The sequence below is a fragment of the Phalacrocorax aristotelis genome, chromosome 20 (genome assembly GCF_949628215.1).
Source record: "Phalacrocorax aristotelis chromosome 20, bGulAri2.1, whole genome shotgun sequence".
Taxonomy (NCBI): Eukaryota; Metazoa; Chordata; class Aves; order Suliformes; family Phalacrocoracidae; genus Phalacrocorax; species Phalacrocorax aristotelis.
In genome coordinates this window covers 4,611,201-4,624,455 of record NC_134295.1, presented here as the reverse complement: position 1 = coordinate 4,624,455, position 13,255 = coordinate 4,611,201, and the positions used below count along the sequence as shown (strand labels likewise).

Sequence of the window (13,255 nt, the reverse complement as noted above, 5' to 3'; positions counted from 1 at the left end):
TCCGGGGGGGGGCGGCGGGAGGCAGCGGCCGCCATCACGGCCCCGCTCCCGGGGTCGCGGCGCATGCGGGGAAATGGGCGGGTTGCGGTTCCGGGTGATGGCGGCGGGGGGGCCGGGCGCGGGGCCGCGCTGCGCCGCCGTCCCTCAGGTACCGGCGGGGCCCGGGCCGGCGGCAGCGGGAGGGAGCGGGGCGCGGCGGGGGTGCGGGGGGGTGTGAGGGGCCCCGCGGGGAGCGGGCCCTGCCCGCAGCGATCGCCTCTGCCTTCCAGTGAGGAGCGGCGGGGAGCGGGGGGAGATGAGCCCGGCCCGCGGGAGCCGCCGCAGCCAGCGCTGAGCCCGCCCCGGCGGCCGCCGCCGCAGCCGGAGATGGCAGCGGAGTCCGTAAGTGCAAACGGCGCCCGGAACGGCCCCCTCCTGCCGCCTCCCCGGGCCCCTTCCTTCCCTCCTTCCTTCCTTCTTTCCTTCCTTTTCCCTTCCCTCCCTCCCCAGCCCCCGGCTGCCCCGTGGCCGGCGAGCGGAGGGCCGTCGCAGCCGTCAGGGCGCTCCCAGCCGGGAGGGCCGGTTTACATCAGGAATTGTAAATTTAACTGCGCCAGGCCAACGTTCAGGCAGCGCGTGTGGAATGAGCCCCAGCAACAAATAAATTAACGGATTTGTCGGTGAACTGAGCAAAATAACCCGTTTGGATTCCGGTTTGTCGTCGTGGCGTTCGCTGCCCGGAGCCTTGCGCTGCCTCCTGTCACGGGAGCCTGTGGCGGCCGTAAAGGCGGCAGAGGAGAAGGCGGTCAGAGGGCAGAGCGCTGCACCTTCTGAGTCCGCTTCAGGAGTGCCCAGAGATCACAAAAACATTTGCTCGTTCCAAAAACGCTCTCCAAGGCTGCTCCTATCAGCCCTGAGCTGGGACGGGCATTGAATACCCCGGTCGCTTTGCCGTCCTCCAAGAAACGTTCACAGTCTTATCAGTGCTGCTTATGTTAAAGGCCACAGGGAAGCTAGAGTGTTCCTTTAAATGACGCCGCCGTCTGATTTAATTCTTCTTCTGGGCTTCTCATGTGACGCTGTTTTTTCTCCTTTTGGCCTGTTTTCATTTGTTGCTCAGGGTCAGTTACTGAGTGCTTTTAGTTGTCTGTCCCGAAAATAGTGAACCCACGTTTACAGTGCCCCGCAGCAACCGGCTGACCGCCCTGTACGGTCAGCTGAAACACAGTTTTGTGGAACGAGGACCTTAGTTATCAGCAGGTGCCCAATTAAAAGTATCACTCAACAAATAAAAAGTCGGAGGTCAGAGCTCTTGAGTAGATTAGATAGGATAAATTTTAAGAAGGGTGACTGGTTTGAAATATTAATTATACCACATGGCTTCTTGTAGACGATCCCCATCTGGCAGAACAAACCCCATGGCTCAGCACGCAGCGTTGTCAGGAGGATCGGGTCAAACCTCCCTTTAAAACCCTGTCCCAGAGCAACCTTTGAGGTAAGCACACTCCTAAGGGATTTGGGGGTTGCGTAGAGGGAGCTGCCGCTCTTGAGCAGGACAAAGCGCTGTCACGAGCTGCTGTTCTGTCAGCCACGTGCGTCTGCAGAGTTGTATTCATAAAACTCATGTAGCAGTAACTTTAAGACTTTTTTTCTTTACTTTTTTTTAATAAATCCTGTTCTTTTAAAGTGATCGTTGACAGCTGGAGGAAGATACCCCCTCAGGTGGTGTCTATGGACTGGGGCAGCAAGCTAGAGGAGACCGAAACACAGAGCTGCTGAAGCAGCGCTTTGTCGTGTGCCCTCCAGCAAGCCACATGCCCTCTGGGCTCCTGTTTCCTAAACAGTAAAACAAGGTTTATGGAAACGCTTACGTCACTGTTTAAGCTCAAGGACAGCGCTAGGACTTGTAGTGGCAAAGTGTTGCACGTGGCCTTGGCAGCGTGCTACGCTGTGTCGAGTACGCTTCGCTGCCTTGCTGCGCAGTCTCACAGAGCACAGCAACGCGCCCCACAACACCTGCAGAAGCCGACAGGCGCAAGTGCTGTTTCCATAAGCCAAATGGTGTTGCTGCCGCACATCTGACAGATGCAGCTGCCGGCCTGGTGCGGAGGAGACGGGCTCTGACAGCTGGTACAGCACATCTGGGGCAGCTTCAGGAGACCCGACTACAGTCTCCTTCGTGTAACTTTCTTTTTAGGTTCTACCAAATGTTTCGGAGCTGTATTTAAATGATGTCCCTCCAGTCCCCACCTTGGCCGACATTGTGTGGATAGCAGCAGATGATGAAGAAACATATGCCAGAGTCAGGTTGGTTTCCTCTTTGTGTCTGCGGATCCTTATTTTTACACGCTGGTTTATAGAAACGCAGAGTCATTAAGGTTGGAAAAGGCCTCTAGGATCATCAAGTCCAACCCTCAGCCCAACACCCCCAGGCCTCCTGAACCATGTCCCCAAGTGCCATGTCTGCATGTTTTTTGAACCCCCCCAGGGACGGTGACTCCCCCACTTCTCTGGGCAGCCTGTGCCAGGGCCTGACCCCTCTGGCAGGGAAGACATTTCCCCTCATCTCCAACCTAAACCTCCCCTGGCGCAGCTTGAGGCCGTTCCCTCTCGTCCCATCGCTGGTGACTTGGGAGCAGAGACCAGCCCCCCCTCACTCCAGCCCCTCTCAGGCAGCTGCAGAGAGCGAGAAGGGCTCCCCTCAGCCCCCTCTTCTCCAGGCTAAACCCCCCCAGCCCCCTCAGCCGCCCCCCAGCACACTTGTGCTCCAGACCCTGCCCCAGCCCCGCTGCCCTTCTCTGGACACGCTCCAGCCCCTCAAGGGCCTCCTTGTCCCAAGGGGCCCAAACCTGAGCCCAGCATTCGAGGTGGGGCCTCCCCAGGGCCGAGCACAGGGGCCCCATCCCTGCCCGGCTCCTGCTGGCCACCCCAGTGCTGACACAAGCCCGGGGGCTGGTGGCCTCCTTGGCCACCCGGGCACTGCTGGCTCATGCCCAGCCGGCTGTCAGCCAGCACCCCCAGGGCCTTCTCCGCCGGGCACTTCCCAGCCCCTCTGCCCCAGGCCTGGAGCATTTGTTGCCTGGGGAATTTATTATACATAGCATAGGCTAGACACTGATCATATGCTTCCAGTCCACTCGGGGTCTGATGTGGTGCCTGTTGAAAGACATTTTCCCTGAGAGAGGGGAGAAAACAAATTGGGCAAAGGATCCTGGGAGGAATTCCTGTAGGAAGTACAAAGAGCCCGTGCCACGCCATATTTTACTCACTGGAAGGTCTGTGCAGAGTAACCTCCCCAGTCCGTGGTATTTTGTGGTTAGAAAGTTGAAGAGTGCGTTCTCCCGGGATTGAAATGATCTTCCCCCAGGAGTTTGGTTCTGGTCAGTTGACCTCTTGTCCTTAAAGCAGGGCAATAATCATAGGTATCTTGTGAAAGATAAAATGGACTTTGAAATCGGAGGCAAAAGTTAATGGGTAAGTGCCATTTCCCATGTGCACCCAGCTCACTGCACGGCCTGGAGACACGGTTACCAGGAGAGAGATGCCCTGAAACCATGTGAGCACGCCCAGACTTTTGTCCCTGCGTCCTCTCACCACTTGTGCCCTTGGGTCACCATTTCGTGACGGGCTTTTTGCTCCTTGTAATGCAGAAAGTGCATGCAGCAGCGCATCTATAAGGTGGTGCACAGCGTGGTACGGGCAGTGTAGTGGCACAGGGGCTTAATTCATTGTGTCAAAGCCTTCTGCTGTCCAGGGGTGGAGGCAGAGCCTTGCCGAGCGTTGCACAGGGGGCCTTGGACCTCGTAAATGACCAGCAGGTTTTTGTCCTCCAGAAGTGACACTCGCCCACTGAAGCACAAGTGGAAGCCGAGCCCCTTCACCGTTATACAGCGAAATGCTTCGGTCCCCAACCTGAGGAAGCAGGAGGAGAAGCTGCTCGCCTTGAAGAAACCCGGTTTACCAGCACTGAGCCGAACAACGGAGCTCCAGGATGAGCTGAGTCACCTTCGGAGTCAGATAGCTAAAATAGTCGCCGCAGAGTCAGGTAGGAATATAATGAGCTGGTTTTTGTTGTTGAACAAGAAGGGCTGAAATAGCGAACCATGTTATTTCCTCTGTATGAGTGGACTTGCGTGTTGTTTTGCAGCAGAGCCGTGGCTCCCGTTGGTGGGATGCCGTCTTTGGCGTCAGCTCAGGGCTGGTTCTGCGTTCAGATGTCCGCATCTCTCTTGTTGGGGGACTCCTGCTCGTTTCCAAGAAATACCAAGTGCTGCTTTGTGACTGCACTTGCTGCATTTGGTCTGGAGGCCGCTTCTCATCTCAAGCACCTTGTTTCATGAAAACGTTTGGTGTTGTATTGCCATTCCTGCTCCCAGTCAGCCACGAGTGAGAGGGTTACATCTTGATTTGGGCAGGAATGAGGTGTTAGTGTTTGTTTCCTCTGTGAAAATGACAGTGCCATTTCTGTAGAAAATAAGGTATTTGGGGAAAAGCCTAGCTGAAGTGATTTTTTTTTTCTTCTAGTAAATGTGTATGCAACTAAAAGCCATGTTTTAGATGAAAAACTGAACTATGAGGAAAGACTTCTCTTCCTTTCATGGCTTTTCCTGTATACTCAGCTCTGAAAGTATGAAGATACTCGGTAGGATGCAAATCCCAGTGGTTCTGCAAGGCTCACCGCAACGGCGGCTGGTTCAGAGCGTGGAGACGAGTAAGATAGAAATACTTCGGTATCTATTTATGGAGTGTTCAGAAGGCAGAGTTGTTGATCTCCCAGCTCAAAAACATTGGACAGCTTTGCAAACCAAAGGAATTTAGTCCTTCTTGAAGACAGTTTTTCTTAAAAGCTGCGTTCCTTGTACACAGAATAATTCTGCCAATAACCAAGACAACAGCTCTATTGTGGCTGCTTTCCTGAGGAAAAGAAGGACCTGTAATTCTTCCCATTACTTTAAAAGAAAAAAAAAACAACAACCCAAAACAGGATTGTGCCACAGTTGAAATGACATCAGGCGGGTTAATTATTGTTTATGATGGGCAATAGGGGCTGATGAAACCGTCCTTATCCTACAGCTGAAAGCAAGTATTTTTTTTAATTCCCAGATCGCTGCTTTGCGGCGCACACACCGCGCCCAAATCTCTCGTGGTCTGTCAGAGACGTGGGTGTCTGATTATTGTAGCCCCAAGGGACTTGCAGCTTTAATGACTGCTTATATTTAGTCCAGCTATCCATGGGCCATAATGGCATTTGATCGTGAAACAGAGTTTTGGTGTCTGATTTAGTTGAAATGCTGGTTTCTGCATGAGAGATTTGGGGTTCTTTTTCAGTTCTGTGTGATGGTCCATGGGCTTTAAGAATCTGTTTGATACCAGGAGTGTAAATGCCATCACGTGAGGATATATACGAAGTTTTCAGCATGTGGAGTTGTATTGAGACGAGATGAGGTGTTTCTTCACTTCCGTGGTAAAGGGCTGTTGTGAGGTCACGCGTGTCCTGCCACTTCTCCTCATCTTTGGTCCCGTCACAGTGCACGGGATCCTGCATGCCACGCGCCACACGCCTCAACTCGTACAGCGGCACGGGAAAACGAAGCCCCTCGGGAGTGAGGGAGCTGCATTACCCTCAGCTCTGCAGGGCGTACGCACAAAACAAGGCACCGCGGGCGTCCCCTTCAGAAAGGCTGCGTGTGCCCCCTTTCTTCTTTGTGCAAGATCAGAGGAACGACCGAATTGAAATAAAGAACGGGAAATCCTGTGATTTTTCCCCTCTCAGTTCTGTCTCAGCTCTACAGTTGCTCAAGCTGTGTGCTGGAAAAGTCCGTTTTAGTTCAAGGAGAGCAATAACGAGGAAAATTAGCAATCCAGATGGGAGAAGAATGATTTAATCATTTAATACCTTTTGCTCTCCCTCTCTTCTCAGCAGCACGCCTGGTTGTTATCAGCTGGCATTTGAGAACAGTTCGTATTGACTTCGCATCCTCTAAGTCAATAACGGGGAGCTGTGATTTAGGACCTAGCTGTAGCTCGGTAATCTGATGCAGGAGATAACTAGCAGGTTTATTTTGGAAAGATTGATGTCAAAAAAGAAATATTGTGCAATCTGCTTTATTATATACTGTTAGAGAAATGCCTTGATTGGAAATGGATAACTATCTGCAAGTTTACTCTTGAGGCCAAGGGCGTTAGTGCTTCAAGGTGCAGTTTGTTTTCAATATGGGAAGGTTCTTTCAAGGAGATGTGCACTAAGCATTTTTCTGGGTTTTTGGTTGTTTTCCCTTGGTGTTTGATACTGGAAACATCCAATTCATTTTCACTTGATAACACTCAGAACATATATAGCTGTTTTTATCCTCACTGCATTTTAAAGCATGAACAAATAAATCCCATCTTCCCCGTGGAACAGGTGGACACTACTCTCATTTTACAGATGGTGATGGAAAGCAAGAGAGGTCAAAAAGCCTGCGGTCACAGAGTGAATTTCTGTGACCCTCTAGTGTAAAATGCTGGAGCTCCTGAACCAGCTCTGCATTCTCACCAGGTGTAATGGTTAAGGGGGAAGGAGCCTGAAAGGAAAAGGCAGGCAAGCAGTTCTCAAGGCGATGAAGAAAAAGAGGAGGAAAGTTAAGACAACGAAGACCTACGTGCTGATGCTCCCTCCGTGACCCCGAGCAGCAGCTAAACCTCTGTTCCTCCGTTCCTTATCTATGATACAGAAAAAGTAAATGTTACCTGACATCTGCAGGGACGGGGCGCAGTGTTTGAGTTGGAGGGGTGATACAGTGATGGGCACGATAGGAATAGAGATACATCGGGGGGCTGGTGGGATAAAACGTACTGCAGGAGGTCGTGTGTTGCAGCGTGCTGTCGTAGGAAGCACAGTGGACAAGGAGAGTAACAGAGAATATGATGAATTTGTTTTCTTGTAGGATGGGGGAGGCTGGCTGATGATATCTCTTGATTTATATTGTGTTGTTTGGGGGGAAAAAATATCTATGTGGTTTGGTATTAGCTTATCTATCCACCTGTATTGTTTTCTTTTTCAGCTTCTGCTTCGTTAACACCAGATTTATTATCTCCAGGAAGTTCAAATGCATCTTCTCCTTTACCTTGTTTCGGACCCTCTTTCCAGTCTACAACTTCCTTTGTCATTAGCGATATCACAGAGGAGGAGGCAGAACTCGAAAGCCCTGAGCTCCCGTCAGTCTCCATGCTTTGTTCTACAGCCTCCGAGTGTTGTAAACCAGAACCAAAGGATCCTGAGGAGGAAGATTCTGTGTCTCTGTCAAAGGCCAGCAGTTTTGCAGATATGATGGGCATTCTTAAAGACATTCATAGGATGAAGCAGAGCAAAGACTTGTAAGTGCTTCCTGAAATATCTTGGGCTTTTTGAGGGGGTTTGTTTGTTTGTTTTTGGGGTTTTTTTTGTCTGTCAAATCACTGTAGACGCTGGATGTTGCATTTGCTGCTTGTTGGTGCTGCTTTATAGTCATGATTCAAAAGGGGGAAACACCTGTTTATAGCAGAACTTGCTAATGTTTTAATGTTTCTGGGGTTCTTTTAATGATGGCTTACCTGCATGGGTTGAAAGCACTGGAGGGGAGCTTAGACCGACGAGCACAATGTTTGGCTGCTTCAGCGTGTTCAGATGAAAAAAAGCTTGCGTTTGCCCAGACGAGAACCGGCACCCACCCGAGCGAGGGTCGCGCTGCTCCCTGCTCGCAGTGGTTCCAGGTGCTGGTGCTTGGATCATCGTGCGGACCCAAGCGGTCGGGAGGCTCAGCAGCTTTTTCAGCACGGCACACGCAGGAATTAACCCGCGTAGCTTTTCAGTTTCTCAGCTTTTGCGTCTGGCCCAGCTCTGAGCGTGGGCTGTGTGAGTTTTCACTTGTCTCGTGATGAGTTTACACACCGATCATGAGAACGCCTCAAGCTGCCGAGATGCCAGCTGCTGCATGGCTGAGACAGGATCCTGCCCAGCTGATAAAGTAACTTCTTTAACATCCGCGGTACTGCCTTCAGTTTACGTGTGAAATCACAGCAATAGAGTTCAGTTTCCACAGTTTGCAACCCAAAGACCTATGCAGCCATTATGTTGTGTGACTAAGATTGCTGGCCAAAAATAACGTGTTGTGTGATGGCTGTTTGCAATCTCTCTGCCTAATTCAGTTTAAAAGAAATCAAATTCTCAGCACTGAAAAAATCATAGTGTGAAATGAGGGAAGTATGTTCAGCTTGCATCCAGCATGCCAGTACGGTATTACACATCCATAATTCACACAGCATACCCTTTTGCTCTTGCTTTCATAAGTGTTGGATATTACTCAAAGCTTAAAAGCTCACTTGCTTTATATAAATGCCTGTAATCTATCTTGGGGGTGAGTAGAATTCATGAGCCACAGATTAATTTCTCCTTTCTGCCTGTCTGCTGCAAAGCAGCGCTTTGGGCATCCAAAAATAATCCCAAATTATTAGTCAAAGGGAGAGAGAGTTCTCAAGAAAATCACCTGCTGTTGCGTGTGACTCGGCCACGCTGGCTCAGGAGGTTTGGGTTAGGCTGTGGGTAACTCCCCTGTTAAGACTAGAGCTGTGCCATTCTAACGGCCGTGCACGGGCTCTGTTAAATCCAGAAAAGCTTGCAGATGCTTCATGTTGTGACGTGTGGTGTTTTGACTTCATGAGAAACGTGTGTAGCTCTAGGATGAAGCGTTCACATGCAACAGTGTAATTATCAGTCTCCTAATTAGCGCAGACTGGTACGCCAGCCTTCTCTGGAAGCAGACTTTTCGGGGTAAGAAAGCTGCCACCATCTGTGCCAGATGAAGACAGGAAAACGTGCGTTGTTCGGGGGGAAAAAAAACTTGTACAAATAGAGATTGTGGTAGGGAAATCTGAGGCATTTCTGACCCACGCCTGGATACGCCACCGAGGCTCCTGCCAGCGCTGGCCGGATCACGAGGAGGCAGGGGGTGGCCGGGGGGGGAGGCTGTGAAAAGCAGCATGTAGGTGACAGGGAACGTTGCAGTGTAATGGGTCATGGTTTGACTTTCATTTCCTCAACAGAAAGTATGAGAACAGCTAGCGATGGATGATGGTGTTCGATCTTGCTGTGTGAAGGAGCGGGAGGGAGGGTGGCTTGTGCACAAAGGAAGGATTTACCAACAGCGTTCTTTTTAACGCTACAGGAGATGGGGGAGAGCAAGGATTTTGTACCGTAGAATACTTGAGGTGAAGGGGTTGCTGCCAGACCCCTCCTCGTTGGGGTGCAGTGGGCAAAGAAACTGAATCACTGGGACTCCTTTCTCCCCTTGGAGGGCTTGACTGATGAGCCAGGAGCTGGGTCACGCGTGCTGCTTCTGCCGCTTGTGTCAAGGCTAGGAACACTTCAGTAGAAAAGTCTGAGACTGTTTCTTGCTGGAGCTGGACCGTTTTTCTCTCATCTGTTTCTCTCTCTCAGCCTCTAACTTGCATTCTACATGCCACAGTGATGATTTAGGATACAGTTATTACAGCTTAATTAAAGCCCTTTGAAGAATCACAGGTAGATTAAAAAAAAAAAAACGTTAAATAAATCACTACTGTTCATTACTTGATGAGCTTTAATTCCATTCCTAGACACAATCCTCTACTGCTGATGGAGTTTCATGAGCAGCCCGGTGCTCCGACAGCCGCGCGCGCCTTGCGGAGGTGCTGTCAGGTTGCGCACAGCAGTTGTGCTGCAGTAGGCACACGGCGCTCGTAGCACTTCAAAGGATCATGTACTTTTTAAGTGGATGAACGTAGCAAACGATGCTTAACAAGATAACTACATAGATCCCTCTCTGATGCTCCTGTTTAGGACTTGGTGCTTAAACTCAACCTTGGAAGCTTCAGGAATGAGTGGGAAACGCTTGCAGGAATGTGCATGTTTCACCCAGTGTGACATAGAGCCTGTTAAAGTGTCTGTGGTGCCCTCTGCGAGGGGAGTGGCTGAGTGGTGTGCCTGCCGGGCCCTGCGCCCGCGGGGGGTTAAGGACAGGTAGCGTGAGGAGCTGCTTGGACTGTGAGTACACTTCCGCTTGTAAGTACTACTGGTATGGGACAGAACAACTTATATTTTTCCTGATTATTTCCTTGGCCCTTCGAGTGGCTATAAAGGGCTGAGATGCTGAAGCTGAATTCTGGTGCTTCGTGGTCTGCTGCTGGCGGCGCCTCGCTGTGGGACGTTACACCCTTTGGTGGCGGGAGATGTCCCTTTGCTCACCCTGGTGTGGGTTATCTGTCTCTTCGCTCATCCTGGGAGAGCTTTTCCTCATGATGGGCACAGCTCGAGGCTGTCAGTGCAGCCTCTCCTCGCTGCTGTCAGTGTGGCTGCCGCCTCTGGCTGCGCCGCTTTCCCCCATCCCTCTTCGGAGGCAGCTGACGGCTACCTGGGGAACCCGGAATTCTTGGGTTTGCCCGTGTGGAAGGAAGGGTTTGGGGTGGGCTCCGGACCCTGTACTCTGGTCTTTCTCTGCACCCTTTTCAGAAGGAACAGTTCTGTCTGGATGAAATCAAAGGCACGTTTCTCACTGCAAAATCATCTTTTAAATAGCAATGCATTTATGCAACTGCAAATTAAGAACTTGTATCAGACAAATGTGACATAGCACTAAGAGTTACCTGTGAGCAGCTCAACAGCACCTTACGTGGCTTCCTAAAAGCCTTCAGTGTTAATTTGAGAACAAGCCCCTCCCAAACACACATGAAAATACTCTGGAGGTTGGGGGGGGGAAGGAATTTTTTCTTTTAGGAATGTTTAACACACCTATAACGTTTTCTGACCAAGGGAGGACTTCAGCTACTTAAAAAAAAAATAAAAGGTGTGAAATTATTCTTACAGGTTCTAAACAAAACCTTAGTGAGCAACTTGTGATACCTGAGGAAAAAGAACTGGGTTTTGGCTTCCTGTAAAATAAGCTCACTGACACTTCTAACGTAACGTGCTCGTCTGAACTTGTTGAACGAGGCAGGATGCTTTGGTAATAGAATGCTACAGAAGAACTCCCGTGCAGTAGCTCAGTGGAGGGAAATGTATGCCAGCCCACCTTTAAAATACCTGTAATTACCCATATTTAAGTATGAAAGCATATATCCATTGTGTAGCAAAAGTAATGAAAAAAAAAAAAAAGTTCCAGGACTTCAACTCCAAGACCACGTGTAGATTTGTACTGAGGGGACGTAGGCTGTAAATAATTAATGAATTTTTCTTTTACTTACATGTTATTAACACTGTTGAATAAAAATTATGAAGAGCTTTGATGCTGAGATTTTCAGGATACCCCTTGATCCACAAAATGAGCTCCAGGTTTTCTAAGCCAACATGAAAGGTCTGAATTTTTAGCTGCTTTTTATTGGGTTTTCTAGTTGGTCTTGTCCCTCCTCCACTTGCGACAAAAGCTGATCATAAAGGCTGCAGAAAAACACTGAAAAGACCATAACCAGAGCTGTAAACCATCAGTTTGGGCACTTCTCTTTACCAATACACTGTGCATTTGTCTTCTGTAGAACCCGAACTTCAATGAAGGAGGATGACCCGGCCGTTCTTATAGCAGAAGTGCTGAGAAGAAAATTTGCCCTAAAGGATGAGGATCTGACCCTGAAGGAGAAATGATGTTACTGTCATTAAACTCTGTAAGCAAAAGTGTAATGCTCCCAAAATTTTCTCCACAGTAGCTGCCTTCCTAAGGATTGAGCCTTTTGCCTCTTTTATTAATTAGAAATGGTTTCTGCACTGGACATTGACTTAGGAGAGATGCTGTGGTTTTGGTGTGTTTTCCATGTATTGTTCTACTTAAGAAGAAACTTTTTAAGAAGATGGACGTTCTTTTTCAGCTGTATTTTGATGTTGATTGCTGAAGAGTGCAATGACTGCTGCTGGATGACGTTCTTTCTACCTACAATTTTCCTTAGGTTCAAATTAAGCTCTAACTTCCAACGTCCTTGTTACAACAGAACTCGTTACCATTGCCAGTATAGATGGATGTCAAACATCCCGTTCTTTCTCAGTTCTGAGTATGGTACAGGGCTACGGAGAATAAGCTAATTAATGCTTCCAGGTTGTCAGTGTTGACTCAGAGCGGTAAAAGGCGTCTTCCCGGTAACTGTCTGACCCAGCGGCAGGATGAAACTGCAGTCCGTGATCAAACCCCTCAGTCGGTTTTAGTATGCCCTGGGTATTTCTCAACTCACAAATTATCCCCACAGTTGCATGACAGAATGGCCTCAATTTCTTGCCAGTAATGTAATGTTTCATTAATAGTCCTTGTATTCAGATAATGTATTTTATTTAGCATTCAAAAGGTCTATTTATTGAACCACCAATGCTAAGAACCAAGCACCCACCACAAGAGCTGTCATCTGAGAAAGGGAAGGAGGAACTTGGCATTGCCTGTGGCTCCAGTTCTCACTAACTGAAGAGGTCTCCTTCAGCTACACATTCTCTGCAGTGTTCCTCATGGCTGTATTTAAAGTATGATTTTTTCCTTTATATAAAACGGAGCCTTAATAAGACAATGGTTGTCTGTGATATTATTAACACACAGATGTCCAGCCGTGCCAGCAGCGGTGCTGGTGCCTTGGGGAGGTTGGGCGGGGGGTGCATGTGTGGAATTTCAGCTGCTGCAGCTGAAGTGGTGGCTGGTTGTGCTGTAGATGAACGTAGTCAGATGCCAAGGATTTTCTTAATCCACCAGGCCCTCAGCCCTTGAAAAATTAAACCATAATCCCCACCTTAGAAGTGAGGGAAGAGGCATGTGTTGCCTCTGGCCCACCCAGTGAGGGAGAGCAGAAATAGCCTTTGCGACTTAATCGGTTGTATAGGGAGTTGCTATAGCTCTTCCCCTCTCAGACATGCACCGTGAGCCACTGGATGACACACTCATTCTCCCTGTGTCACAATAAGGCTCCTCTGCACAATGATTTGGTGGGACTACACCTGTACTGCCTACAGAGAAGCTGGAGCTGCAACCAAGAGTCCCTGTTCCTGGGAACATGCTCCATGTGCAGGCTGGATATAGAAGTATCAGAGCAATTAACATCTGGAGTGTGCTGTAACTCCAGTTGGGGCTATTGTACCAACATTCTGGCCCAAGGGGAACGCAAAGACAGCATCAATGGCAACACTTACAGTGCTAAAGACATGCTCAACGTTTAAAAAAAGGAAGGTAAAAAACTGGGCAGCTGCTGCTGACAAAGCAGGCTGTTGTTCTAGAAAGTGAGCATGGTCACAGATGGACTCTGCTGCCTGCTGCACGTGAGC

The 13,255-nt window shown here is 49.4% G+C and overlaps 1 protein-coding gene across 3 annotated transcripts; it reads left to right on the top strand.

Moving 5' to 3' along the window:
• Positions 1-14: 14 nt before the first annotated feature.
• On the top strand, positions 15-11,733 carry MTFR1L (mitochondrial fission regulator 1 like). 3 transcript variants are annotated; one of them, XM_075114467.1, is made up of 8 exons: positions 15-148; positions 270-381; positions 1,370-1,474; positions 2,177-2,286; positions 3,813-4,024; positions 7,023-7,335; positions 9,815-10,018; positions 11,503-11,733. In XM_075114467.1, exons 2-7 carry the CDS (start codon positions 367-369, stop codon positions 9,996-9,998), a joined length of 939 nt encoding a protein of 312 aa, XP_074970568.1. In that variant the 5' UTR covers positions 15-148; positions 270-366; the 3' UTR covers positions 9,999-10,018; positions 11,503-11,733. The 3 variants fall into 3 exon arrangements, with proteins under 3 accessions (XP_074970568.1, XP_074970569.1, XP_074970570.1); XM_075114468.1 differs by lacking the exon at positions 9,815-10,018; XM_075114469.1 differs by lacking the exons at positions 270-381; positions 9,815-10,018 and having other exon boundaries at positions 59-148.
• The last annotated feature ends 1,522 nt before the right edge of the window (positions 11,734-13,255 follow it).